The sequence below is a fragment of the Copadichromis virginalis genome, linkage group LG13 (assembly GCF_057382275.1).
Source record: "Copadichromis virginalis isolate Kocher_CV1m ecotype Utaka linkage group LG13, C_Virginalis_male_GT1.1, whole genome shotgun sequence".
NCBI lineage: Eukaryota > Metazoa > Chordata > Actinopteri > Cichliformes > Cichlidae > Copadichromis > Copadichromis virginalis.
Genome location: NC_140630.1, coordinates 1,186,241 through 1,213,963, shown reverse-complemented (window position 1 = coordinate 1,213,963; position 27,723 = coordinate 1,186,241). Strand labels below are relative to the sequence as shown.

General features: G+C 43.4%; 1 protein-coding gene across 1 annotated transcript; it reads right to left on the bottom strand.

Annotated features, from left to right (window-relative positions):
- Positions 1 to 577: 577 nt before the first annotated feature.
- ncapd3 (non-SMC condensin II complex, subunit D3) lies at positions 578 to 23,187 on the bottom strand. The gene is made up of 35 exons (XM_085476799.1): positions 23,062 to 23,187; positions 22,288 to 22,457; positions 21,992 to 22,154; positions 19,622 to 19,785; positions 19,147 to 19,311; positions 18,999 to 19,060; positions 18,835 to 18,922; positions 17,316 to 17,449; positions 14,646 to 14,718; positions 14,383 to 14,508; positions 13,781 to 14,033; positions 13,650 to 13,688; positions 12,445 to 12,537; positions 12,142 to 12,215; positions 11,888 to 12,022; positions 11,589 to 11,809; positions 11,316 to 11,507; positions 10,238 to 10,335; positions 10,047 to 10,156; positions 9,710 to 9,817; positions 7,862 to 7,976; positions 7,521 to 7,616; positions 7,197 to 7,435; positions 6,916 to 6,995; positions 6,524 to 6,661; positions 6,297 to 6,430; positions 5,977 to 6,185; positions 4,540 to 4,650; positions 4,194 to 4,355; positions 3,399 to 3,511; positions 3,060 to 3,121; positions 2,351 to 2,398; positions 1,329 to 1,391; positions 1,173 to 1,215; positions 578 to 794 (listed from the first exon to the last, which is right to left on the bottom strand). The coding sequence occupies exons 1-35, from the start codon at positions 23,111 to 23,113 to the stop codon at positions 734 to 736; spliced, it is 4,194 nt and encodes a 1,397-aa protein (XP_085332925.1). The 5' UTR covers positions 23,114 to 23,187; the 3' UTR covers positions 578 to 733.
- Between the last annotated feature and the right edge of the window lie 4,536 nt (positions 23,188 to 27,723).

Here is a 27,723-nt window from a genome sequence, read left to right as displayed (position 1 = left end):
CAGTCCAGGATTTAAAAAGTGGGAAAGCTGTGACTACAAGGCCTCACACAGCATTTTCATTACGTTTCTGTCCTTGAGAGGTTAAACCGAATAAATAGCTTTTCTGCCTCTTATAACCCCAGTGATGTTCCTGTGGTTTGATGCATATAGTGCATCATATGTTGCACTATATACTTATGCATGTACATCTCTTTTTATGACTTCATAACTTGAGAGATATCAGCCGATGGTCATAAGCAGGATGAACTTTTACTGTAATGCTGGCATCGAACTGATGATGGCTGAGAGGCTCCGCCTCTTGAGCAGCAGCCCTTAACGTATGATTAAATCTGAAACGCTGTCGGTCAGTAAGACGACCGAAGTTCGACCTTCTGTTTGGAAACGATGTCGTTTGTCCCTGTGGCATGTTGTCTATCCTTTTGTATGTCTGTTATTTATTCCTGCGGTCTTACTATGTATATTTTATTCCCGCACAGCTGCGGTGGAGCACCCACACTTATACATGCCAATGACAATAAAGGGCTATGCTGTTCCATTTCATCAAAGACAATAGAAATGAATGATAGAAGCCTCTCAGTGAAACACCATATGTTGAACTTTTATTTCATATTGTACATCAATACATCAGTGCAAAAGCAGCTAAACAAAGAGTGAAAAAACCTCAAAGTGAGAAGAAAGGATATTGTTGTAGATAAAGACAACCCACACACACACAAACTGAGTGACGCATCCACTACAGTCTCTTCCTCAGACGCAGAGGAGACTGCACATTCCACTGCCTCGGTCCAGGAGCCCTGAACAAACAACAGAGCTGCGTTTAAACAGTTCACACGCTGTAGTGTAATAGCAGCACAACAATGTGACAAAGCTAGCAGGCCTACAAACACCACAGAGCAAACAAACCCAACAATGTGTGACTCAGGTCTTCTGCAGTTTGCTGCCATGTTTCTGTAACTCTGTTCTTAGTAATCAGGTGTGGTCGTTTCCACAGTAATAACTAGTAACTTTGTTACTGCCTCGCTCCTGTCTTCACTGCTGTCGCTGTCCCAGTGTGATGCTGGATTGTGTATGTGTGTGTGTTTGTCATTAAGTGTAGTGCTCAGGCACTAAACCAGTTAATGCAGAACCAGCACTGAGTTAAACTAACACCAAGGAAAGAGAAGTGCACTCACTGGGCTTCACTCGATCGCACATGAAGCACGCTGCCCTCTTCACCTGCCGACACACACAAAACAGTGATTGTTATAAACAAGCTGAAGATAGTTTTCATTCACTACACAAAAAGCAGAGCGAACGTTGGCACCGTCAGCGCCTGGTCAGAAACCTACTTGTTCCCTGCTCACTGAGGATTGCGCTGAGTCCTTCATCAAAGGTCAAGTTGATTTTGACACCTAGTGGACAAACAGAGATGGGTCAGTCGAGGGTTTGTGGATTACATCATCAGTGAGATTATAACCAACAGAGTATGGTACCATAATGTAGTAAAGTACGGTGCAGAGTTTGGAGAGTGGAGCCACTCTGCTTCAGGTCCTCACTGAGCTCACAGCAGATACAAAGCTAACGACTGCACATCATATATTTATTGGTGAGAGGTCTGATACATGCTTATGCTTTTCTTTGTACAGCATGTCTCATTCACCCAACCATACCAACACTTTACATGTGCATGCATGGACCCGAGTGCAGACTTTTTAAAGTGTTCTGATCATTACTGCCCGCTCTGGTCCAATCCCGCAATATTTGTGTCCACCCCTGCCCATAGCTGCAGACACATTAATGATACTCTGCACGATGATGCACATTGAATGTGACATTTCTATAGAACAGCAGCAGAATAAATAAAAGCAAAACCAGCAAAGATCTCTCAGCTTTGAATCGTTAGTCAGTAAACTGAGGTTACAAACTAACCAGGGTGCCAGCAGTGCTACCCGTCAGGCTCCGCCTCCCATTGCTGTGGACAGTTCTTATGAATCATAACTTGCATCCATTATTGTTCTTTTAAAACAGCAAGAGTATACTTAAGCTAATTTTGCCATTTAAATCTGTAATGCGTTTTCCTTTTGGAGAAGTTGTCATTAGTTTGGTCCTGCGCAACAAAATCATAAAGCCAAACGTCGCTGCAGCCGTTCCACAGATTTCCTGCTTGGTGAAGGAGAATTACTCTTCTGTCTGTGAAGAACAGCAGGTGTGCTTCCTACTGTCAACACAAAGTTCAGCTCTTTACCTTCTGTGTTTAGAGGGATTTTAAATACCCAAATATCTCACTTTCCATTTTTTGTACTCTCCAACCTTCATTTTGGGACCTGCGTCTGTTTTAGCTGCCAGAGGCAACCTGGAACTTCTCTCTTACCCTTTGGTGTGCTGATGGCTCTGTCGCTGGCAGCTCCTTTAGCCATCACTAAAAAAGTCAAATGAAAACACCGTCACAATGGATCTCACACACAAAACTTGTGGGAATGCAGAGTGAGGATCTAACACTGCGTGCAAACAAGAATCAGACAGTAAGACCTGCTCACTGAGGTTACAACAACACAGAGGATAAAGTGCTACAAACATGTTTTACATGCTGTTTATGCATCGCTGGCCTCATTATGAAAGGACATTTATGGTTATGACTGGACTCAGTCCCGTAACATTTGTCCATCCGCGTCGTCCCTGACAGTAACCTCTGTTACAGAACAATACTGTTTTACTGTTTCACCACCCTGAGGCTAAACTAATGTGTCGAGCAGTGAACTTCAAAGATGAAAAGACTACATGGGCTACTTTTGTGCATACATTTGACAATTACTGCACCTGAACTCTTGGACTGAAATGCTGCTGCTGCCTTGTTTCAATAGAGTCACACTTCACGGTGAGATCAGTGAAAACGATGAAAACTGCCCTTCATTTACTGTTATAATAGAAGAATGTACAGTTCTGATGTTTGCAAGCTTCAAGCACTGATGAAAGTTTCTTCACATGTTTCCTTGACATGTGTTGCTTTCCTTGAGTTCCTCTCCACTTGGCAGACATTCAGGATAAATGACATTTGTTCAAAGCAGTGAACTGAACAGTACCTGTTCCTTCCAGAGCGATTGATTTAGACTGGACATCGTCCTGCCTCCTGGGTCCACGCACACTGACAGACACACACAGGAATTTCAGTAAGTTAAGCCGTAGCTTCACACTGTACTGAATTAAACCAGCTAAAGTTTACATCTGCTCACAAATATGAACTCGTAGATGTGGCCGGGTCATTTCCAGCACTTCGTCTTTTCTGTGTCTAAGACTAAATGTGAACCAAAGGCTCGGTCTGCCGGTGATTACTGGTCATATGAAGGAGCCCAAACAGCGATCTCAGATATGAATCAGACTCTACAGTAGAGTGTAAGTGCCTCATACTGCTGGAAGCCTACCGGTCAGTGAGTGCCAGTCTAGCAGTCTGGAGGTTTGGACGAGGTGGCTGCGGTGTGGCAAAGGTACACGGCAGCAGGGCCGTGGATCTGACAGGAGAGCGCTGGGCTGAACCCTGGGGAGGAACAACGATCATTCATATAATAAATAAATAGCTCAGACCATCAGATGATAAGAAGAACGTTCGTTTAGAGAAAATATTTCAAGGAACTTGTACAAAAGTGTGAGGACTGTGTTTCATTGTAACACAATCCTCGTGTCCTGTTCTTAGTGAGAACTTTCTGGAGTCACTTGCTGCTCCAGCAAACATGAACGTTAGCCTGCTGTTATTGGAGATTGGTCAACAGATCAACATCAAATCCACACTACCTGGATTATATTCATACTCAGTATGCAGAGATTAGCAGGCATACATTCAGTCTACAGAGGATGATCCACAGTGGCGTACAACCACGGGCTCCCCCTGTCTGCAGCTCAGCACCGACTCCTTTTCCCCAGAAGAACGTCCAGCATGTAGCAGCAGATTACTTAAACTCTATATTCATCTTCACAGACTGTCTGTTTCTGCTTATTTAGAAGAGGAAATGTCCCCTTAATTTATTAAAAACAAGCGCGCTCAGACGTCTGTAAACCCCACACAGGCAGCGTGATCTGAGCCTGTCAGACGATTGGAGCACAGCTGCAGGTTTTGGAAGCGAGCGAGAGGACGTTACCTGCAGTTTAGCACATTTGTATGCACAGAAAGTCTTTTGACAGTGAAATCAGTGGGTTCATAGTGGTTTGCACTGTGCTCTTACCTGGGCCTTTTTGCCATCTCCTGCCAGGCTGTCGTTGTCCAGCTGTTCCACTGTCGCTCTCTCCTTTTCTGCTATTTTCAGAGCAAACTCCATTTCAGCTGCCAGCTGCTCGTCTCCAGAAAGAATCTCCTTCACCTCATTACGGTAGTCCTGCATAGTCACCTGATGTCAGACACACAGAGGTTAATGCGGTTCCCTTCGCCACAATATTTTCTCTCTTAAGAGAGTAGAAACAGAAGCACAAACTGTTCTGCTGATGCTTTGCGGCTAACAGTGCTGTAAAGCTGTGGATTTTCCATAGTTCATGCAGATCATCAGTGAATATGATCATGCATGCTGGACTTACCTGCAGGTAGCCCACGAGATCTCTGAGAACAGGAGAGCGCTTCTGCTCCAGCAGGTTCTTCAGGCTAATGATGAGAGGAACAGTGTTCTCTATGAAGGCCTTCTTCCTAACCTGCGGATCAAAAGTGCAGATTACCTTCAATCAATCTCAAATATTTCATCTGCTGAAATATAAAAACGTTAAAAGTTACATTTCGAGCGTCTTCATTATACTTGGTGCAGACAGTTTAGCCTGATGCATCTCTGAGGATGAAGACCTCTATACTTCACCGCTCAGATGGATATAAACAGCATTTTGCTCATTTGGTTCATAATCAGAGTCATCAGATTCAGAATCAACTTCGCGACAGCCTTCATCTTCAAATACAAATATTTTAAATAGTTCAGAGGTCAGTTTGCCCCGCAACGCAACAGGAAGGTTAGAGTTGTTCTTTGTTGTAGCCAAGAGCACCATTTCTGTAGACTACTGACAGAAATCAGAAGAAAGCTGTTCAGGCTGTGCTGGCAAAACAAACAAGCTTCATGTGTTTGAATCTAAACTTAAGGTTTAACTACTCGATGTTTGGTTTTGTGCTGTTGAAACAGATGATTCCTCCTCAGCAGAGTACGTGTCCTCACAGGGACTTCTGAGCCAAATAAACTAAACAGTCAGCATCATTCTAGATGTAAATGACCTCCAACCTCTGGTAGACGCACAAAACACCACCAGTTTTTCTAAACGCTGCTTAGGGGAGCTACTGCTTGTGGTTACAGCATCCACACCACAGGTGGGGATGTCCTTACAGTCCAGGCCTAGCCGACCATTTGAAGTGGCAAACAACAGTGTTTGTGTGAATGTGGCATGTTGAGTACAGAGTAGAAAAGCGCTCTATAACAATCAGTCCATTTACCAAAACCACTTTATAGTCACTGCATTGGTTATTGCATGCAGGACATATGCCATCACCACAAGCTCACGAGCATTAACACTGGTGCTTTGAGCCACGGCAGACTCGCTGCAGTCTTCTCTAGAAGAAACGCTGCTGCCATGCAGGAAGTAGCTGCTGTCGGCTCGCTGGCATCCTGTAACCTGGGAATCTTTGAGCTCCGGTACTTTCAGAGAGTTCTTGCTCTGCTGAGAACACCAGGTTACAAAATTGAGTAACACACTGGTAATGGGCGGTGCTAGGCATCGCTCGAAGTGTGTGTCATTTTATGGAAAGCCTAGTTTAGTGTCCTACAGTTGTATAGGTCACATAACATGTGTTATCTAACAGCTGTTTGTGTCGTTGTTACTATAAATGATCACGTGGTCTCCTGTGACTAAACAGCTGGTGACAGGAAGACTTGTTGAGCAGAACCAGGATGAAGGAGGCAAACCAGCTGCCTCAGTGAGCTGAGATGAGTAGGAAGAGGAACAAAGGAACCAAATGCATTTTAAATGTAGAGAACTCGTCACCTGTGACACCACTTTCTTCTGTGCAGCCTGCAGAACAGCTTTGGCCATGGTGGCCATGTTCTCCTCCTCTGCTTCCTCCCCTGCAGCAGCGCCTGCTGAACTACATATGGTCTGCAGCTTAAACTCTTTAAGGCTCAAGATGTTGAAAGTCTCTGACAAAATGTTAGCACCATCTGCATCCAGGGGCAGCTCTTCATCAGCAAAGCACGCTGATGTAGGAGGAGGTAAGAATATAAAAAGACAAAGGTTCTGGTTAATAGTGCTTTAACAACAGGCCCAACTCTGAAAAGAAAAACCTAAAACTTTACTTTTAAGTTTACCTAAAATGGTCTGGTTGATCTTGTTGGTGATGTTGAAGCGCTGAGCGTCTGTAAAGTGCTCCAACAGGAAGCAGTAGATTCGAAAGCGTTTCTCACGGTACTGTTCTCCTTTTAGCGAGAAGTGAACGCGTTCTCTGCGTGGATGTTCAAAGAAAAGGAATAAACTCAACAAACATGTCGTGACGTGAGGAAACAGCAAGGAGAAATCAAGCTGAGCGGGGTCATACCTCTCGCTTTGGGAGAATTTGTTGTAGGACTTGTGTTTTGTGTAGGAGTTGAAATGGAAGATGCACTCAATGAAGTGCTGGCTGAACATTTCTGGGTTCTTCTTCAGCAGCAGGTGGAGCAGGCAGTATTCAGTGAGACTAAAAGGAGGTAAAACATACCAGCCTCGGTCTTGTGAAAGCAGCTTTACGGACACCAACATTCAAATACGGACTATAGTGAGGAAAACAAACGCTCCTCGTGCTTCAGACACACAAGCCACAGCCTGAAACCTGCTCCTACGCACGAATCAACCGGACTGTCGTGAATGCCAGTCGGGGATTCAAAAATGAATGGATTTGCGGTTGCATACCCCACTTTCACGTCCTGTCCGTGTATGCACAGTATGAATTACCTGACGATGGCAGGGACCGGGTCAACGAGAGCCACCATGAAGTCAAAGAAGAGGGAGCCCTTCCATTTCACAAATTCTTCCTAAAACGTAGTCATGAGAAAACCAAAAAGAGGTGGCGCTGAAGTCCATCCATGTTTAACATGTCAAAGTAACGTCACAGCTGTAATTTGCTTCATTTTCCATTACATAATCCTGAAACGGGCATCATCTGACCATTGCTATGAACGTCTCAAAAGAGCACTGCTTACAGAAGTATGGTGACATTAAAGACAGCAACTCACCTGCAGCAGGTTGGTCAGCATGATGAGAGTCTGCTCTCTGATGACAGCGTCTTTGTCTCGCAGACAAGCAGAGATGTTGGGAATGTAGTGATCCACCATGTTGGTATATCGCACGCACAGATCACACATTATCACAACCACGTTGCTGCGTACTGAAACCTCTGTGCCAACCTCCAACTCCCTGGCAAACACGGGCAGGTACTTTTGGGCCAGTTCTTCACTCTGCAGGGCCAATTTACCTGAAGCACAGTCACAAACAAACACTTAGGCTCATGGCTCGGAGTGAAGAGTCAGAGCTAAACTTGGAGGACGCACACGCCTCACCTAAAGTGATGACTCCATGGGCTCTTACTCTGGTAGGCAGCCAGTTTGCTTTGAACTGGGAAAGAGGCAGTGAAGCTGGCAGCTCAGTCTGGCACTCTGTCAAAGATGGAATAAGACAAACAGGTTAGCAGAGCCTTCTAACCTGGCCGTGCCCTGGACAGTACAAGACTTCGTGGTACTTTGAAGAAGATGTGACAGCTCCTGACCTTGCAGAGTCTGAAACCTCACTTGATTTCCAACTGCGGCACATTCAAAATGTCACCTGACACCAGCAGCTGTGCTGTTGTCTCTGGAGACGTTCACTCACACACAGTATGCATTTTAGCATCAGTCTTTCCTACCTGCCAGTTTCTCAGAATGTGTTGTGAGCACAGATTCCACTAGCAGCACTGTCCTCTTGTTAACTTTGGCAGGACACTGAAGTGATGCCACACCCAGAGTGTGGAGATGTTTCACCTGAAAGAGAAAACGTTCCCCGTCCATCAGAGCCACAAGCGCTGCACGGCTGATCACATGTTGGTTTTCAGACGTGCGCGGTGGCGTTTTCATCATCGGATTTTTGTTCTTCCTGAATGAAGTTTTGATAAAACTGTCATCACACCACAAACATTAAAGAACAGGCTGGATCTGTTTCATGCCTCGCAGTTCTTCATCTCACGTTTTCTTAAGCGTGAGGATTACTGAACAATTCCTGCCTTGTACAGTTCACCCCAAAACCCAAAGGCTTCATTCCTTGCAGAGTTTTAATAGCTATAGAACTATGCAGTGATCTAATAGGGTGCAATGTGTGTTAGGCGGCAGCCAAGGGCGCAGGATCCCTGGCTAGGCTGCCAATTCGGTCATGGAACATCGGCTCCTTCCTCATGGGAGAGGTTGAGCGATACCAGCTATATCTACCTGGTCTCATCTTAACCCACGGCTCGGGCTCTGGAGCCAGCCTCAGAGAGGGGCTGGACTCTGTCCCAGTTTGGAGTTGGCGAGTGTGAGAGGTGGTGGGCTGCAGTGGGTATCCATGAGTGAGAACCCAGTCTGCCAGACGGGGTGGTGGTTCTCATCTTTGAGAAAGAGGACCAGAGGATGTGCTCCAACTACAGGGGAATCCCGCTCCTCAGCTTCCCTGGACAGGTATGCACCCTGCTGCTGTGGATCAGCTCCTGTACAGAGGGAGAGCTTGGTCTGCATTACGGGCAATAAGTTCGACTCTTCCAGTGGGTGGTGGACTCCAGAGCTGCCCTTTGTCACCGTTCCTTTCATAACTTTTACTTGACAGAGTATCTGTGCGCAGCCAAGTGGTGGAAGGTTTCTCCCTCATGTCTGCTTTTTGTGAATGATGTGGTCCACCCCACCAGGTGGGGACCTCCAGCTCGCACTTGAGCCGTTCACGGCTGAGTATCAAGTGGTGGATGCTAAAATGAGCACCTCCGAGGATGGAGTGCCCACTCTGGGTCAGGGACAAGTTGCTACCCCATGTAGAGGAGTTCATGTATCTCGGATCTTGTTCCACTGAGGGATGAGGGGCTCAGCAGCTGCAGTGATGCAGGCGTTCTGTCTGTCATGGGAAAGAGACAGCTGAGCATAAAAGCAGAGCTGTTAGTTTACCGGTCGATCTACATCCCTACCCTCACCTATGGCCACGAGCTGTGGGTAGTGACTGAAAGAACAGGATTGTGGGTACAAGTGTCAGAAATGAGCTTTGTCTGAAGGGTGACTGCTCCCTTAGAGATAGGGTGAGAAGTTCAGCCATCCAAGAGAGGCTCAGAGTGTACAACGCCTTCACATTGAAAGCAGCCAGGTCAAGTGGTTAAGGTATCTGATTAGGATCCTCCTGGGCGACTTCTGGGTGAGCTGTTCTGGGCAGGAGGCGGCCCCGGGGTAAACCCAGGGGCCAGCCCAGAGATCATCTTTTGCAGCTGACCTAGCTATTCCCCGAGGCGAGCTAGAAGAGGCTGGCTGAGGAGAGCGAGGCTTGGGTTTCTATCACTAGGCTGCTGCTTTGTAAATAAGTGTTAAGAGATCAATTGTTCTTGTCTAGCTGTCATTCCAGAGAGAACAGCACAAGATACTGAGGGTTGCAGAGTATGTGTCAACACCACTGAACATAAGTTCAAAGTGAAAGTTTACCTTTCTGCCACAATCATAAGGACATTTCTGAAGTAACGAGGACAAGTCTGCTAAGAGTTTATTCTCACCATCAGCTCCTCGTCGAGGTTCTGAGCTCCATTGTCAGTTAGGATTATGCTGGCCAAATATGACTCGCAGGCAGACACCAACTCCCCACAGCGCTGGTTCAGGAAAGCCTGACAAAAACACAAGACACACTCACAGTGGGCGTCAGTCATATCGGATTCAAACTTTGAGCAGGAGTTTGGCACTGCCTGCTTCCTGCTGCAACTTACAAGGTTAACTGTTCTTGTGTTTGATCGTCATCCAAACAGGATGGAGACCAACAACTGTTTCTGTTACTGAAGACAAGATTTCAATGCTGTCATAAAGTACGTCAGCCTCTGAAGTATAGATGTCTCTAACCTGAGTCTGCTTGATGTCTTCACTGCAGCCAAACTGATAAAGAGTCTGAACAGCAGAGCTGATCACCTCCAAAGGCAAAGTGAAAGTCTTCAACCAAGACATCAGATCAGCTGCAGAGAGACGGTGAGAGAGACTGAGTCACATCATTTCTCTCAGTAATCCCCCGCCATCTGTCCCCTTACTCAACCTACCGACGACCCTTTCCTTTGTGTCTTCATTTAAATGCACGGCAATGTCTCCCATCACACACAGGATGTGACAGCATGTTGTTGCGTTTACATCCTTTGATCTAAGAGGAGACAATCAAATCATTAATACATTTATCTGCAAATAGCAAAGCAGTGATCGCTAAAAACATTAACATTAAGAGACTGACTTGCTGTTAGTGAGAAGTGATTTATGACCATTTACACTTGGTGTCACCCTCGACCATTTTACAGGGTGTGTTTGGGGATTTGTTAACCCTCTGCAGAGTCTAGCCTCTGTTTCAACTTGTGTCAGAAGTGCAAAAGTATTATTATTTTTGTGTTGATAGGCCAAACCTCAGATAAATAATTTACACCATGTCTTATGATACATACTGTCATCGGATTTGGTGCAGGAAGAAACAGTTAAAAAAAGATCTCCTAAGAAGTAGTTTACTTCAAGTACAAGAAAAAACCAAGACAAAAACATGTCAGAGAAAAATCCACCATGTCAGAAATGATATGGCAGCACATGGTGTCTGGTTGCTGACAGGGAGGCAAAGATTGAGCGAGTGATGGTGGTGAAAGAGTTTTGTGTTACACAAGAAGATGTAAACACAGCACAGATTCCTGTGTTTCCCGCGTCTGCTGACAGTGGCCACAGCCACTCTCCAAAACATCAACTCTTTGCTGTCCAAACCTTAAACCAACCACAATAACATCACATCTCCCAGAGAGGGGAAAGGTGAGTGTTCCTTCTGCGTCACACGTCACCCCCTCCTTACAACGGGATACATTTGTTTGTATGCGCACAAAGCCTATCATGCATCAGTCTACCCCCGTGTACAGTGTTGCTCTTCACCTTCTTTGTTTTGTTTCCAAAAAAGCCCACAATACACAGCAGGGCTGCAGGTTTTTTTATTAAATGGTGGAACTGAGTTTGCATCCAGAAGGTGGAGCGAGAACAAAACAAAAACAAAGAAAGGTTTGCAGATTTCACCATTTTCCACCAAATTACAGGCCAGATTATAAAGGGCTCATTTTAATTCACATAAACGTGGCAGACTGATTTGGACTTGCCCACCTGACCATCTTGTCCCAGGCGTCCAGAATCTTGCCATGAGGCAGTCTGGAGGATGAAGAAACAACCTTGGAGAGCAGCAGCCAGGCTCCGGCAGCATGATCAGCCTCAGTATGTGAGATCAGGTTGGAGACAAATAACGGGGTGAACTTCTTCTGTTTGGACCAGATGGTGAAGGCCTTGCTAAAGTAACGACTGGAGACCGGGTACAAACACATTCAGTATTTAACATTAAACATGTTGTTTCGTACGAGACAAACGCTGGGCTGGCTTCACCTGAGCTTCTGGCACTGGTGACACAGTAGGCCCAGCAGCTCCCACATCAGCCTCTGACTGGCATCCAGGTGGCAGCCAGCAGAGTACGGTTTGACCTGACTGAGCAGCACCTGGTCCAGCGCCTCCAGGGCCTTGTCTTGCACCGAGGTCTCAGAGTCCGCCACAGCTGGCACCACCCCCTGCAGCCACGCCTTTTGCACCACACTGCACTCTGGTTTAACCTGGCAGAGAGACGTTAGGGTTAGATCTCACCCACGGTCACTTCAGTGACCGTCCCATCAGCATGTGGCTCCACTCACACTGAGCAGGTCCCCCACACACTGCAGGGCCTTCTTTTTCACAGACACAGATGGGTCTCTGCAGCGCTCCGACAAAGTCTGAAGAGTCTCCCAACTCATGGGGATCACGTCATGTTTCAGGAGACCCAGCAGGGCCTGTGCAGGAAGAGCACACAAGTCAGCCTGGGAACATGCAGATATTCAACCCGCCCCCCCACAAGAAATGACTTCAATCTAAATCGTGGCTGCTGCTGGTTAAGTTCAGCTCCAGGTACCTGCAATGCTGCTTTCCTCACATTAGTCTTTGAATCCTTCACACGCCGCAGGAGGAGGGCCAAATTCTCTTTTGCTGCATCAAATACAGAAACTATGTGATTCACTGACCTCCAGGGTCCAGACCATGAAAAACACATGAATGAAAACAAACACGTGACAAAAGTGATTTAAATGTGTGTTAGCCTTGTGACAACCTGGCAACCTTGTCCAGGGTATACCCCGCCGCTCGCACCGTCACGTACACGATAAGATATTAAAGCTATTCAATAATAGAAAAAGGATAGACTGATGGAAGCTCTCACCATAACAAGCAGCGCTGTCAGTGCTGCTCAGCTCCACAGTCCTGAATGGAAGAGTGCGGTAGGTTTTCAGAGTGTGCTGGGTACTGAGAGTCCCTGAAACAGTCATATCAACAACACCATTAAGTACAGTCATAGTCAACACAGTAAGAGTTATGTCAGTGAAACAAAAAATAGTGTCGTCTTTACCAGGGCTCAGGCGAACACCACCTGAGATGCAGTAACATCCTTTATTTTTGCACTTTCCTGTTGTGCTAGCTCCAGGCTGCGTGCAGGTCGGAGATATTTATGCGGAAACCTTTGTTTTCTTTACAGAACGAGAGAAATAAGCCCTGCAGTCACAGCTCTCTTCAGGTCCAGTCGGCTTTAGGGCTGGACTTTGACTGGACCACTGCAACAGCCTGATGCTTTAATGAGAAAACAGGTCCTTCTGGCAGGAACCAACTTCTCTGCATTAATGTGATAAATTCTCAAAATCGCTCCTTGCACCCGGGTTAAGAGCTTACGTGTTGTTTCTGGCAGCTCCTTACACTTTGAAACACACTAATAATATCGTATATATAAGTAGTCAGCTATGCCCATCTCTCACAGCTCACAGTGTGAAGAAACCCTGAATTGGATAAGTGGAAAGAGATGGATGAACTATGACCTCTAAGATGTAGCTCACGTGGTTTCTGCTCATGTTCTGACCTCAGGGTGAACGGAAACGTAGGTTTGCACGCACTGCTTCTGCATGTTGTTTCAGTGTTTACTGATCTCAGGCTGAATTCAAACTGAAGTTTAGAACTGATAAAAGCTTATACTGTCTCCTAGCCATGGCTGTATACACCGAGTCATTATGACACTCTTAGAAATTAGCTGGAAAACGGCCTCAATGTACAGGCTGCCTGATCCATATCAAAATGACACTTTAAAACTGTTGTACTGCCGGCACTACATTCCTCAGGTGTGTGTACGTAGGCCACCTGCTACTGCTATTATTAGAGTCTTTAGATAAGCTATCAGCTATGGGAATTGTCATAATGGATCTCTGTCAAAGTGGGGTCAGAGCGTGACACTGAAGGTCACTTTCTTCATGTTTTGTGGTCCTGTGACAAAGTTTCCGCCTTTTCCCAGGATATATAATACCTGTGAGATTCACAGAGAGCCAGACTGTGGCTTTTGTTTTTTAACCTGACTACAGGAAATATAACAAAAACAAACTTTACCTTCTGTGATTTCACCTTCCAGCACCGTCTGGGTTCCAGCTTAACCGAGCAGAGAGGAAACACAACAACTTTAATGATTTCGTTTGAAGGCCTGTGTCTTTACTGTACTCCTGTGTGTGAGGGTGTCTCACTGGCAGAGAAGAGGTTGTGGATGGCTCTGGTGGCATTGAGAGAAGGCAGCTCCAGGCACTGAGCCAGGCAGTTCAGAGCATGGCCCTGGACAGTGGGAGATTCATCCATCCGTCGAGCAAAGAGCAGGTTCTGGATAAGGGAGCTGTGCATCAGGAAACAAACAAGGTCCGGATCTCGACACTCCTCCGGTCTTCTCTCTGGCTGCTCCAGCAAAACCATCACCACATCCACAGAGAACAGCCGGTGCACCATCTGTAGAGGCCATCGCAGTCAGTACCACTGACAGAAGGTGATGAAGCTCACTGACATTTAGCTAAGTTCAAACATGCACCGAGTATCACACAGGAGGGTGGACACACTCTTTTTAAAGTGGCTTAAAAAACAGGCTCTCTGAGTTTTATCCTGATCTTTGAACGTGTGCTTCAACTTCAGCAAAGTCGCAGAAATTTATGGAGACACTAAACATTTGTCTGTGACACTGAAATCATTTGAGCAGCTGTTTGACTTAAGCTGAAGATCATTGATGAGACAGAAACCTGCAGCGGCTACGCCAGTGTCAGGAAGTGAAAGCATTTCTCAGACAGTTAAAGTAAAACCTTACCTTTGAGCTTCTGGAGAAGTTACACAGCCACTTAATGAAGCAAGCATAGTCTTCACTTGCCATCTGAGACGTCAGCATACCCACAGCCTGAGCTCCATGGCTTCGATACTCATTCTTTTCAACCATCTGTGTATCAGCACAACACAAACATGAATGATAACAATGCAACTTTGTTGTTGTCACATTGTACATTTTAAGCTGCAGAAAGTTTCTGAACGTTTGCAGAAAGTGAATTTATGCCGAGTGTTTGCTGGAGAATTCACCTGGAAGCAGATGTGCTGGAGGAGGATTTGCAGGAAAGGCAGTGCCAGCTGCTTCAGCTCGTCCACAAGATGACTGCAAATATAAATATAGAAATCTTTCACACATCTGCTCTCCAAGGTTCAGAAACATCCCTGAACAGTCACGATCCCAGACATCTTCAAGTGACACATTAGCGCCGGTCCTTAAAGCTGCAGAAAGTAGAGGAGAGACTAGGATGCTCTGTGTGTGTGCACATACTGAAACTGATGCCTCTAACAATGTGAACAATCAGTATTTCTACCAATGGTCAGATATGAACAGGTCTAAATGTTTTTGGGGCGACCGTGGTTCAGGGAGTTAGGAAGCTCATCTGTAACCGGAAGGTCACCGGTTCGATCCCCTGCTCGCTCTGTCCTGGTCGTTGTGTCCTTGGGCAGCTGTGGCTACAACTGTGGCTGCCTGCACCAGTGTGTGAATGTGAGAGTGAAGGAAAAGTGGAAGTGAAGCGCTTTGGGTGCCTTGAAAAGCGCTATATAAATGCAATCCATTATTATTATTATTATTAGGATAGATTAGATAGAACTTTATTAATCCCTCGGGTGGGTTCCTCTGGGAAATTCGATTTCCAAAAAAGCACAGCACCGACAGAAGTTACAGAATATTTTATTTATTTATATATATATATATATATATATATATATATATATATATACATACATACACACACATATTGCACAAAAGGTATTGTACAGTGAGGTGAAGAGGCACTACAGCTTAGTTGTTCCCCCCTCCTTTGTCCTCCTGTTTCCCCTCCCTCTCCCCTCCAGGGAGGACTTAAACAGTCTGATGGCGTGTGTGGATAATGACAACTTTAAAAATCATTAAATTAAGTAGTGACTGAAGTGCAGACTTTCACCTTTAATTTAACAAAAGTAACTTAATTGTTTAAGTTATACAGTCGCCACTTAAGGAGGCTCAAAAGTAATGAGACAACTGACTGACAAGCAGCTTCAAACCAGCCAGTCTGCTTCCTTGTTATTCCAGCTGCAGTCTTAAGAGGCTTGCACAGCTGTGGTTTGTTCACTCTGGTGTGAATCAGTTCAGTCCGCCCATTAGCCTCATGTGTCTGAGGCGTGAGAAACAAAATAAATACAAGGTGCTGTGGACTCGTTTCTGATAAATCGTGTTATGTCACAGCTAGTTGCTAGCCCCTACAGACTTTGCATGTCTATAACACCTTCACGCACTGAGAACCAAAGCATACGTGGCTACGGGACAGTTTTTAGCACAAACTTCTAACTCATACCCGCTCGTTCAGATCAGGGTTGCATCACATTCACACCAAAAACAAACCACCCTCGAGTTTGTTTGAAACTGGGGGGAAATGAACCACAGCTGTGAAACACCTTAACACATCTCTCCAGAACACCGTCCCCCTGCACCGTGTCTGCTCCCAAAGCATCAGAAAACAACCACCCAGCAAAAAAGGACAACATAGGATCATCAACAGCACCAAAACCCTCAAGAGTGAAACGTAGGTTATTAAACATTGCGTGTGTCTATTTCCTGTTTGAAGTCCCTGTTAATACACGAATTGATCAACAAATGTACTCTGCCTCACAGAAACCTGCTTACAGCAGGATGATCATGTTAGTTTAACGAATCAACACCTGACAATCAATTATATACACAGACAGCTTGAATTCATTTGAAAGCCTGATGCTTCGCCTCGTCCACCCCAGCTGCGAAACCAGTCTTGTTATCATCTATCGTCCACCTGGGCCTTACACAGAGTTTCGCTCTGATCTCTCAGACTTTTTTATCTGATTTAGTTCTGAGCTCAGATAAAATAATTATTGTGGGTGATTTTAACATCCATGTAGATGCTAAAAATGGATTTAGGAAGTCCTAAAAACTCCCTGAAAAGCCTTCAGCTGATCCAAAATGCTGCAGCAAGAGTCCTGACAGGGACTAGAAAGAGAGAGCAGATTTCTCCTGTTTTGGCTTCCTGTTAAATCCAGAATTCAAAATCCTGCTCCTCACATACAAGGTCTTAAATAATCAGGCCCCATCTTATCTTAATGACCTTGTAGTACCATATCACCCTATTAGAGCACTTCGCTCTCGCTCTGCAGGCCTACTTGTTGTTCCTAGAGTATTTAAAAGTAGAATGGGAGGCAGAGCCTTCAGTTTTCAGGCCCCTCTTCTGTGTTTGTATGAATGGGTGAATGTGGCATGTTGTATAGAGCGCTTTGAGTACTCGGGGAGAGTAGAAAAGCGCTGTATAAGAATCAGTCCATTTAAGCTCTTTACCTTACAACAAAAATAAACTAGAATTGAACTAAATTCTCTCTGGACACTTTCCAAAGACTGTGGTTCAGTTAACGGGTAACTCTAAACCAGCCACAGACGTGAATCTGTATCTCTGAGATAGACTGGTGACCTGACCCCGTCTCTCAGGGTGGGGGACTGAAGCCTAACCTGTCTGCCATAAGATGAGAGAGGCTCCCATAGATGGAAAAGGGGCTCCTTTAAAGACAAGCCTTCATTAACAAAACTATAGTCATCATCAAAATCAATTCAAAAACTGAAACAGATCACAGGTTTAAACCTTTTCTTTCCAACATCCACCACGATGAGATGTAGACAAGTAAAAAGTATCAGATCAATATTAAAACAAAACTATTTACCAGACAAACTGGATGGCCTGGTCACGAGTAGCGAGGACGGTCTGGCTCGGTACGAGGAGGGACGGCTTCCCAGTGTTGCCCTTTTTCATCATCAAAATCACGTAGAGGAGCTGGTGGAACACCCTCCTCAAGGACTGGATGGCACAACAGATAAACTCCATTAAAGAAGACATGATACGTTTGAAGACTCTGGTGGGAACGTAGCACATGGGTCTCATCCCTCAATAAATGCTGAAGTCACGTTATTTTGCAGCAGTCTGTGAGAGCATTTTAACATTTTCTCAGTTGAATTTTTCTCCGAATCGTGTCACAGCTTGTTTGTTCTGTTGGCTTCATCGGGTGGTGTTCATTCCATTACATACTGTTTGCCCCTTTGGATCCCACTGGAACAGGAGGAAGACCGCATTATCCACCAACTGCACTGAAGACACGATCAACTTCCTCTCCACAGGTTTTAAGAAATCACATTCAAATTTAGTAATAGCTCGAGCTGATTTAATTTTGGGTCAAGGTCACACGAAAAGTGAAAACAAATAAAAACTTCATATTACCCGACATTTTAAACTTCATGTCGATATCCCAGGACTTGGGGTTGGATTGCATTTGACTATGACCTTCAATGTTAGCATCCAGGTCACAAAAATATTCTGCAAGCCATATCAAGTACAATTTATCATATGAAAGGGCATGCAGAGAGCTGTATGAAGCAACTCCTCTTTCTATGCCTGTATGTCCTATAGTTCAGCAAAAATCATCAGTATTTTTTGAAAATCTCACGTTTTCACAGCTTCTATATGTCAGAGACATTTAGGCTCTTTGAGAGACTAAAGAGTTGGTCCGGTGGAGTGAAACACTGCTTTCCACTCCTGAGTCTCCTGACGCTTTGCCAGAATTGCTTCAAGGAAGTCAGAAAGTCTTGTTCCATAGCCTGACTGCCTCTCACGCCCAAGTTTCTGCTTCAAGCACCAGCCAAGGTGCTTGCTGTTTGGCCTGCCCATACTCAAAGTCCCACAGGCTAACCATGTCCAGTAGGACTCCTTCAGCTTGATAGCTACTTTGATTCAGGGATTATCGCCACGACGAGCACCAACTACCTCGCAGCTGCCTCAGCAATGGAGGTGCAGAACATGGTTCAGTTGGAGTCCACGTCCCCAGCCTCATTCATAATGCTTCCAAAGTTGTGTCTGAGCATTCCCAGCACACCCTCACCATACGTTTAGGTGCGAACACCACTCTGCTTCAGATCAGCCAGGCCTTGCTCCCAGGTCTCATGGTCACTGCTCACGTGAGCGTTGAAGCCCCCCCCTCAAATACCCCACTCACTAAACTTAAGAAGGCTAACTGATGTTCGGCGCATAAGTGCAAACAGTCAGGATCCATTCTCTGAACTGAAGAGGCAGGGAAGCAACCTAGTGGGGAAGCTAGTCCAAATCTTTGAATGCAGCCATAAAAACAATATTTCTACAGTGTTATGACGACATCTACTGAGATAGTTTATAAGTAGTGTACGGGATCTTACTTCTTTCTGGTCTCCATGTTTTGGCAAGCAAAGCAGCTGTAGGCCGTAGAAAGCCATCTCTGGAATGCTCCTTAGTTTGGTAACGTCTCTGTGCAGAAATTACACAACTATCACAGTTTGTTCTGATACATTAAAAAAAAGACAAAATAAGCAAGAAAACTCACTGTTCAGCAGCAAAAGCTGGTTTGCCAGTGGTGGGTTCAAAGTAAAGCAGGTTACTGAAGATCTGGACAAAGAAAAGGATTCGCTGTGAAAACCTGCAGGTTCCACAGTGTGAAACGAACCAGGTGTGCAGATACAACCAGGTGGTACCTGCATACAGTGGATCATGGTCTGAGGACTGTCTTTTAGTGGAAATGTTTGCAGAAGTCTCAGTAAGCTTTGAACCAGGAGAGCTACAGCATCTCTGATCCTCATCAGGTCCTTTCCAGAAAGATGAACTTCCTCTTCCTCCTCATCCTCCTCCTCCATTTCCATCTGATAATAACACATAGGTCTGATCATAAATGTGTTCCACCAGAGAATACGTTTACTCACCTTCACACAACTTTAGCAACAAAAAGATCAGTACCGTTTATTGGTTTGTTTTTCTCTTCAGAAAGTTTTAAGAAAATGAAATGAGGAATAATTAATGAAAATTCCTTCTCGGTGTTGTATTAGCTCCCACATTAAGTCAATAGGACAGTCTGAACAAAAGAAATTCAACACTTAGATGGACCTAGTTATGAAATGAGTGTCTCAAAGTCACTATTCAGCCATCACATTGCAATGATCCTTGGGAGTGTACCTCTGGACTGTCTTTCCTCTGTGGTCTGGAGCGTTTTCCCTCCGTCTGAGAACTCTTCAGGTCTTTTTTGCGTTTCTTTTCAGAATCCTGAGGCCAGCAGTGACGGGTCAGGTCCAAACATGTGTCCAACAAAACTTCATGAAAAACCTTGTTGGAAATGCTCCCTAGAAACAACAATAGAGAGAGCCAGACACACTCACACCGCTTACCCAAGCAAACATCTTTTATTGTCCAGTTTTCCTAAGCTCGTGTGAATTGTAGCCTCAGTTTTTTATTCTTAGTCAACAAGAGCGACACCCATCGTTATCTGCTGCTGCTTTAGCACGTCAGCTTCAAGGTTCAACAGGTTGTGTTCAGAGAACTTCCACTTCCTGGATTTTATTTTCTTTTTGTCACTTACAGTTCAGTTTTGAATATTACATAAAAAAATAAACAACACAAAGTGTTTTTGAATGGCAGGTATGCAGAAACATGTGTATGGGCAGAAATCTGTGCCATCAGACACTGAATTTGAATAAGTTCAATTTGAATTTGAATTGCTCAGATTGAATCTGAATTGTAACTTGAATAAATGCTTTTGAAAGCTGAATTTGAATTAGTCTAATTTGAAATTGAATTTATGGTTTGAAAATGAATTGATTTGCTTTGAAACTGCATTTTATCCTTTAAAAATTCAGCTCTCGAATAATTTCAGTTTCACTTCTCACCATTCAGTTTCAGGTCTACAATTCAATTTCAGTTCCAAAATTCAGTTTTTTGGAACTTACATCCGGTTCCGGTTCAAGCGCAGATTAATAGAACTACGTTTTACTAGCGGACCGAAAGTGTTACTGACGGGAATCTACAGCGTCTTGAGCTGAATTAAGACTTCAGAAGTCATTCGTCATGTCGAATGACCAGCGGATAAACTCTCAGGTTGGTAATAAATGTATTACATGTATAAGAACAAGCGTCATGTTAACAAATGATAGCCGTACAGTAACTTTTATGCTTATTGTAGCTGTTAGCTAAAAACGCTAATTTAGCGTAGTTTGCCCTGAATTCAGCTTTGACAACAAATATGATCGACTGTTTCTAGTAGAATTCCAAAGTTGTCATCTTGGACCCTCTCAGAGTACCCCCTCTGTATGCTTGCAGAGACCCCTACAGTAGGGAAACATTCAAAACGGTGTCCAAACCTTTGTGTTTTAGCTTTATTTATGTCTTACACAGCATCCCAACTCTTTAGCTAACTTAATAACTTTAGCTAAAGTGAATAGTTAGTCTAATTCATTAGTGCATTAGTGTGAGACCCTGCATCGTGACCTACGAACTTCTAACCCCTTGCAGTCAATCGTACAGTTTGAGCAGAAGCTGAATCGCGCGACTGAAAAAAATCGCACAGTGTCTGCCCAGCATAAGACATAAATAAAGCTAAAACACAAAGGTTTGGACACCGTTTTGCATGTTTCCCTACTGTAAGCATACAGAGGGGGTACTCTGAGAGGGTCCAAGATGACAACTCTGGAATTCTACTAGAAACAGTCGATCATATTTGTTGTCAAAGCTGAATTCAGGGCAAACTACGCTAAATTAGCGTTTTTAGCTAGCAGCTACAATAAGCATAAAAGTTACCTTACGGCTATCATTTGTTAACATGACGCTTGTTCTTATACATGTAATACATTTATTACCAACCTGAGAGTTTATCCGCTGGTCATTCGACATGACGAATGACTTCTGAAGTCTTAATTCAGCTCAAGACGCTGTAGATTCCCGTCAGTAACACTTTCGGTCCGCTAGTAAAACGTAGTTCTATTAATCTGCGCTTGAACCGGAACCGGATGTAAGTTCCAAAAAACTGAATTTTGGAACTGAAATTGAATTGTAGACCTGAAACTGAATGGTGAGAAGTGAGACTGAAATTATCCGAGAGCTGAATTTTTAAAGGATAAAATGCAGTTTCAAAGCAAATCAATTCATTTTCAAACCATAAATTCAATTTCAAATTAGACTAATTCAAATTCAGTTTTCAAAAGCATTTATTCAAGTTACAATTCAGATTCAATCTGAGCAATTCAAATTCAAATTGAACTTATTCAAATTCAGTGTCTGATGGCACAGATTTCTGCCCATACATGTGCATGTAGCACAGAGCCATGGCTCAGTGTCTAAACGAGTCTCACAGGCCTGAGTGTGTCCAGATAGCTTCCTAGAAATAAGTCACAGGATAGACAAACAGACACACACACACTCCTTGAAAATTAAGACATCTATACCAACGTTAGAATTTACAGTCAATAAGCAGTGACAATCATCTCATCAACGTTAGTTCCACCTAGCTCCAAGAACCGAGAGACTTGTAGTTACTTCCATTTCAACTTTCCTTACCTGGAGTTCTCAGAAGTAATAGGTACACTGAGGCTGCACACAGGCTGTTCACCCTCTGGTGGCCACTGGCCACTTTAGACTTTCCTGCCAGGACAAAGAAGGACAGCACAGCCACCACAGACTTGACTGATATGCCACTCTCCCCCAGAACTGCCCAGACACTCTGCAATGCAAGATAGGAGACAGTCAGCTGACTGCTACCTTCAGATGGTGAAACAGACACTACAGACTACAGGAAGACTTTAGACTGAGCAACTGCAAGCGCTTCAAAGAGCCACAAAAACTAATTTGCTTACCTGTGAAGCTCCATCACTGCCTGCAGACTGATATTGATCAGCATGTGCCAGTAAACACTGGTACAGGGCTGTGAAAGACTTCTCTCGCCTGGCTGTAAGTTCCTCTTCTATAGTTTTATCCAGTGGTTTCCTTTCAGTAAACTCCACTTCCCACACCGCGTCCACCCAGGCTAGAAAAAGAAAGAATAATATTATCTCAAACATGTAAATAGAACTGAAATAACAAGAGAAAAAAAACTTAAAAACATCAAGTTTTTGTGAAAATCTCTGTCAACACAATGTTTATGCTTGAAAAGGAGTAGATGAGTTTTTTTATTTTAAATTACATCATTTACATGTTTAACTACATACAAGTCTACACTCAGCTCATAAACCAAAACAACAACAAACTACACTTTACATAAACTAAGCACTCTGTGTAAACACCCACTAAATCTCTGAGCTTTGTAAAAATGATCTCTTATATCACAAAATCACTGACTTTCATTTACTGCTACTTTTAATACGTTTGCCTGTCAAATGTCAGACGAGCCGATGTTTTCTGTCTGCCATGAATCCACAGATATTAAGTTCATTACAACTGCTGACTATAAGATTTGACGACAATCTGAATATTCAGCTGCTTTATTTAATGGCAGATAATCTGCACTAATGTCGCTTCACGGTACATCTCTCGGCTCAATGACCCAGGAAACAGCTCCGTTAACAACCAAGTTTGACAGACCGCCGGGTGTTCAGTAAACCACATTTCGATAACAGACAAAAGAGTTTTACCTTCTGGGACATCGTTTAACCGAAGAAACTGCAACGCAGATATCAGATCCATCTTATTTTGGTTTGTCTTTTTCTTTCTCGCTTAATTCGCCCGCCCAAATATAAAAACTCCGGACATGCGCACTAAAGTCTTCGTTTTATTTCTTTTCCTGGTTATCAGCCTCAGTGTTCAATACTGCCACCTGCTGGGCTGGAATAGTTAGTTATTATTTTTTAATTTGCAAGAAAAGTTAAAACTGGTCGCAAAGTTTCAAACTAGTTTATTGGAACATGAACTAGTTCATAACAGTTTTAATATGACTAATACTAAAGTCATATAGATAGTTTCAACTGATAAATAATAATGTGCAAAGAAGGTATTTATAATACACACTATATTCCCAAAAGTATTCACTTTTCTGTCTTCACATGCATATAAACTTGAGTTATATCCCATTCTTAATCCATAGGGTTTAATATGATGTCAACTAACCCTTTAACAACTCTTCAGCAAAGGCTTTCCACAAGGTTCAGAAGTGTGTTTGTGGGAATGTTTCACCATTGTTTATGGGCTCAAATTATGCTCATGAAAATTTTGTACTTGTAAATCAAATGTGTACCGTATTTTCACGACCATAAGACGCACTGTACTAAAAGGCGCAGTCTCAGTTATGTGTGCCATTACTGTATTTAACACACACATAAGGCGCACTGGATCATAGGGCGCATACAAGTACCGTATGCGTATTTAAAAATAAAGCGGGAGCAAACCTGAGTTCGGTACCTTACTCACATTTTTATTACCAGTAATCGTCATCATCAACAACACACAAGCATACAAGTGTGCAGATGTACTCATTGTATTTTTATATCTTGTGAGGGCCAGAAAGTTTGATCAACTTTAATGTTATAAATTGTGGACAAAAAGGTGAGAAGGATTCTCCTCCCTTCATGGTTCATCCAGCTGTGGACACACCTCTCCCAGACACTGAAGGTAGAAACACTCCTGCAACAAATACACCTGTGCTTACATCATTATAGCTCCTACTACAGCTTCCTCCTTCATCCTGATGCATTTATGGAATAGAGAAATCCTTCAGCATGGACTATTGAAACTGCTTTTTAGAAAACAGGCAGGAAGAAAAGACGAGGAGTCACAAATGAGACGAGCCTCCTGACTGAACTTCATTTGTTTATTTTAAGCTGTTTGCGTGTCATCAGACAGTGAAGCAGACTGATCAACTGTGTCAAGATAGAAATAACAAACTCTCTGAATCACTGTTGATCTTCAGGTAAGAGCCGTTTCTGTACCGTGTCTGGATCTGATTGGTACTTATCAAAAAGGTGAAAGGTATTCATTCAGTTACTTATAAACAACTTTTCAGATGTCTTGCGGAGCAATGAGAGATTAGAAATAGCTCTATAATTACTGATTACAAATGGATCTAAGTTACTTTTCTTAGCTAGCAGTGTGATTACACCACAATGGAGAGAAACCGTGAAAATGCCAGCAGTTGATAATAATAACATAAATTAATATAAGTCTATGTGGCAGGGGTGTGGTCTCTGGCTTGCTGCCCTTCTTCACTATTTAAACATACAGAGAGGAAGAAGATGATCACCTCGAGCAGTCACACCTGCCCTCTCTGCCACACCTCACCACTGCCTGAGAGCTCACTGTAACACAGGCCAGAGACCACGCCCCTGCCACAGTCTATAAGCAGAAACCAAAAGTAGCAAGAAATACTCGAGTAAAATAAATGTAGATTGTTTTACATTTATTAGACCATCGATTATAAAACCAAGGAAACGATTGAAAACCTCAAATGTTAAAGTACACTTCCTGATTGTACTTTTATTACCTGAGCTTATGTGGATGCTCTAAGAGCAGCCTGACTGCAAAAGAAGCACACATTTGGAGAAGCTGTGCTGTAACTTCACATATTGAAAAAGTTTTCTTGCTTTTCTATGAGAAAAGAAAAACAGATAAGTCATAAACTCCTTGCCATACTGATATTATGTAAGTAATGCACACAGACGTCATGTGAAAAAGATGAGCTTAACAGCTACTTAGTCCATACAGTCCAGGACTGTAACAGGACTGAAAAAAGGTGTTATAATAAATAAAACAAATGTTAATTGAGTCATTTTATTTTTTCTAAATTGAAAAATTACTTTCTGTCCACCATTTGTGTGACTAACAGTCTCACTACCAGGTAACTGTTGTTGTAATTTGGTGATATATAGATAAAAGTGAATTGACACTTCTGCTGTACAGCTTACTAAGGGGTGCTGTGATGGGCAGTGTGCAATCACACAAAACAACAACTTAAATGTCACCATAACCCTGACTGGAGAAAAGAAAGTTTGGAAAATTCAATGACATTACATTTGTTGTACTTTACTCTAAAATCAGTGCTGTGAGAGTAACTTTATGGTCACGACCTGATTTAAAACTCAATCTAACATCAACATTCTTAATGATACCTGTAGCTCTAAGACATTAAGAGAATATGGCAAATGAGATCACAGGATGGCCAAAATGTACTTTAAAATGAGATCTTGTTTCATTGGACTGCGACAGACTGGCGACCTGTCCAGGGTGTACCCCGCCTCTCGCCCTGTGACAGCTGGGATAGGCTCCAGCGCCCCCCGCGACCCTGAAAAAGGATAAGCGGAAGCGAATGGATGGATGGATGTTTCATTGGAACAGTAAAGTACCGTAACAAAGAATACGTGCACCTATGTAAGAACAAGAATCACTGCTATGGAGGTTTCATGTTTTACATACAGACTCAGGGTTGCTAGTCTCCTCAGAGCCCTCTCTTTAAAAATGCTTTGTTTCCTTTTACCATCAAACATTTATTTTAGTCATCTGAAGCTGGTCGATTTCAAAAACTCTTCGCTCGTCAGAAGGCTGTAAATTGGTGTCACTGGTCAGATCAAAGCCATCCCTCTGTGTTTCAGTGGCCGAAGCGAGAGCCTGCCTCCCTGAAATTACTTTATTGATGGGTCTGGGAAGAGGTCAAAATCTCTGCCGGGGGTTACAGTCAGGGGACTATTTCCAGCAGGTGAAAGTCAGGCCGACAGGAGCTTCCGGTAACTTGGGGTCGACGGGGGCAGGGGTCAAAACCCCCGAACTGCTGTTTCATGGGGATCAGGTTAAACCCCGCCTCCTCCGCACGCTGATTCGTCAAAACTAGAGCCTGCCTTTCTGAAATTGCTGTATTGATCAGTGATTTTTCTTATTGGTAAAATCTAGGGCCACATCTATTTTATATTGGTTTATTACCGGGTCGGGCTGAGACGTGGGTCTGACTTTGATTCTGATTTTCCTTGTTTGGATTAAACAAACACACTGGGACATGCAGCCTCCAACTCTCCCCATCCTCACCAGTTTAACTAAGAACTTTACTGTGGTTTAACGCATTTACACACACAGACACACACAGACACACAAAGTCATTTAAAAAGTTGGCATTTTTGATCAAGAAACTAAAGTTTTTGGCTTAAAAAATGACAAAAAAAACCCAAAAACCCAAACTATCTCAAACATCCTATCCATCGCCCTATTTTCATGATCATATTTTTTGGATTATTGATGAACAAATTATGAAGTATCACAATTGTATGAATTTTTATGACTGCCATTAAGTTTTATTACTTCCAAAGTCATGAATCATTTGTCAGAGGAGCCATAAACCAGTAGTTTGACATAAGGGGTGTTATATCCCTCCTGTGAAGTCTTTGATTTTTTATTTGTTGCTGCAGCCAGTGGAACATTAATGATGAATAATGATGAGCTTGATGAGTTTGAACTGATTATATCTAAATGAATCTGTAAAATTAAACTGTTCACTTCAGATTGGATTAAGGACACAGCTCAGCTAAAAACAACTTCCACTAACACAGTGTGAGTGTTTCTTTGATCTGCATTCAAACCAGTTTAAAGTGTCACTACAATAGAAACTGCAATAGAAACATCATTTAATGCTGTGCTCAGTAACAGGACAGAAAGCCTCCAACAAACATTTCCTACGTTTCTAAAGTCCAGACTTCTGCTTTTGTTTGGATGCAAACATCCAAACTTCCTCATAAACAACTCTCTGTTTGGTTCCTTATTAAAGTTTCACGTTACTTTCCTGATCTCAGTGTCAGATGATCATATTCAGCACAAATCTGCTGCTCCATAGTTCACATAATGGAATAACTCTGCTGATCATCTTTGGATCCTGGATCAGGAAGTAAAGCCGGTGAATATTTAGTGTTTAAATATCGTTTCTGTCTTTGTCTCAGTCTGCTGTCACTTTGTTTTAGAGAGAAAACGAGATTTCCGATTAACTGGTGTTCCTGCTGCTCCAGCACTAAAGGACTGTATAGGTGACCGCGCTGATGCCTGTTCATAATTTGTCCAAAGTTAATAAACTGTTGGCTAAATGTTCTCAAATCAGAAGTAAACAGAGGTGAGAGGAGCAGATAATAAGGTTTAAATATAATGCTGAATAACTAAATGCTGCTAGTCTGTGATGTAACTCCCAGCAGCATCACGTCATTTCTTTACTCTGACCTTTGACATTAGCTTAACTAGCAGAGCAGCGAGCAGTTAGAGTGTGAACTATAGGCAGTCAGCTTGGTCCTGGAGGATAACTGGTTTTTATGTTGACTGGTCTAGATTTGTTTACA

Bases quoted from the DNA above. Each gene is read 5' to 3' on its own strand.
- ncapd3 (XM_085476799.1), bottom strand. From the start codon at position 23,113: ATGGATCTGATATCTGCGTTGCAGTTTCTTCGGTTAAACGATGTCCCA. The intron at 14,719-17,315 runs GTAAATAGTTTT...TTATATTTGCAG, and splicing joins CAGGCCATCCAGTTTGTCTG to TCATCTTGTGGACGAGCTGA. The intron at 12,023-12,141 runs GTACCTGGAGCT...CTTCCTGCACAG, and splicing joins TGAGGAAAGCAGCATTGCAG to GCCCTGCTGGGTCTCCTGAA.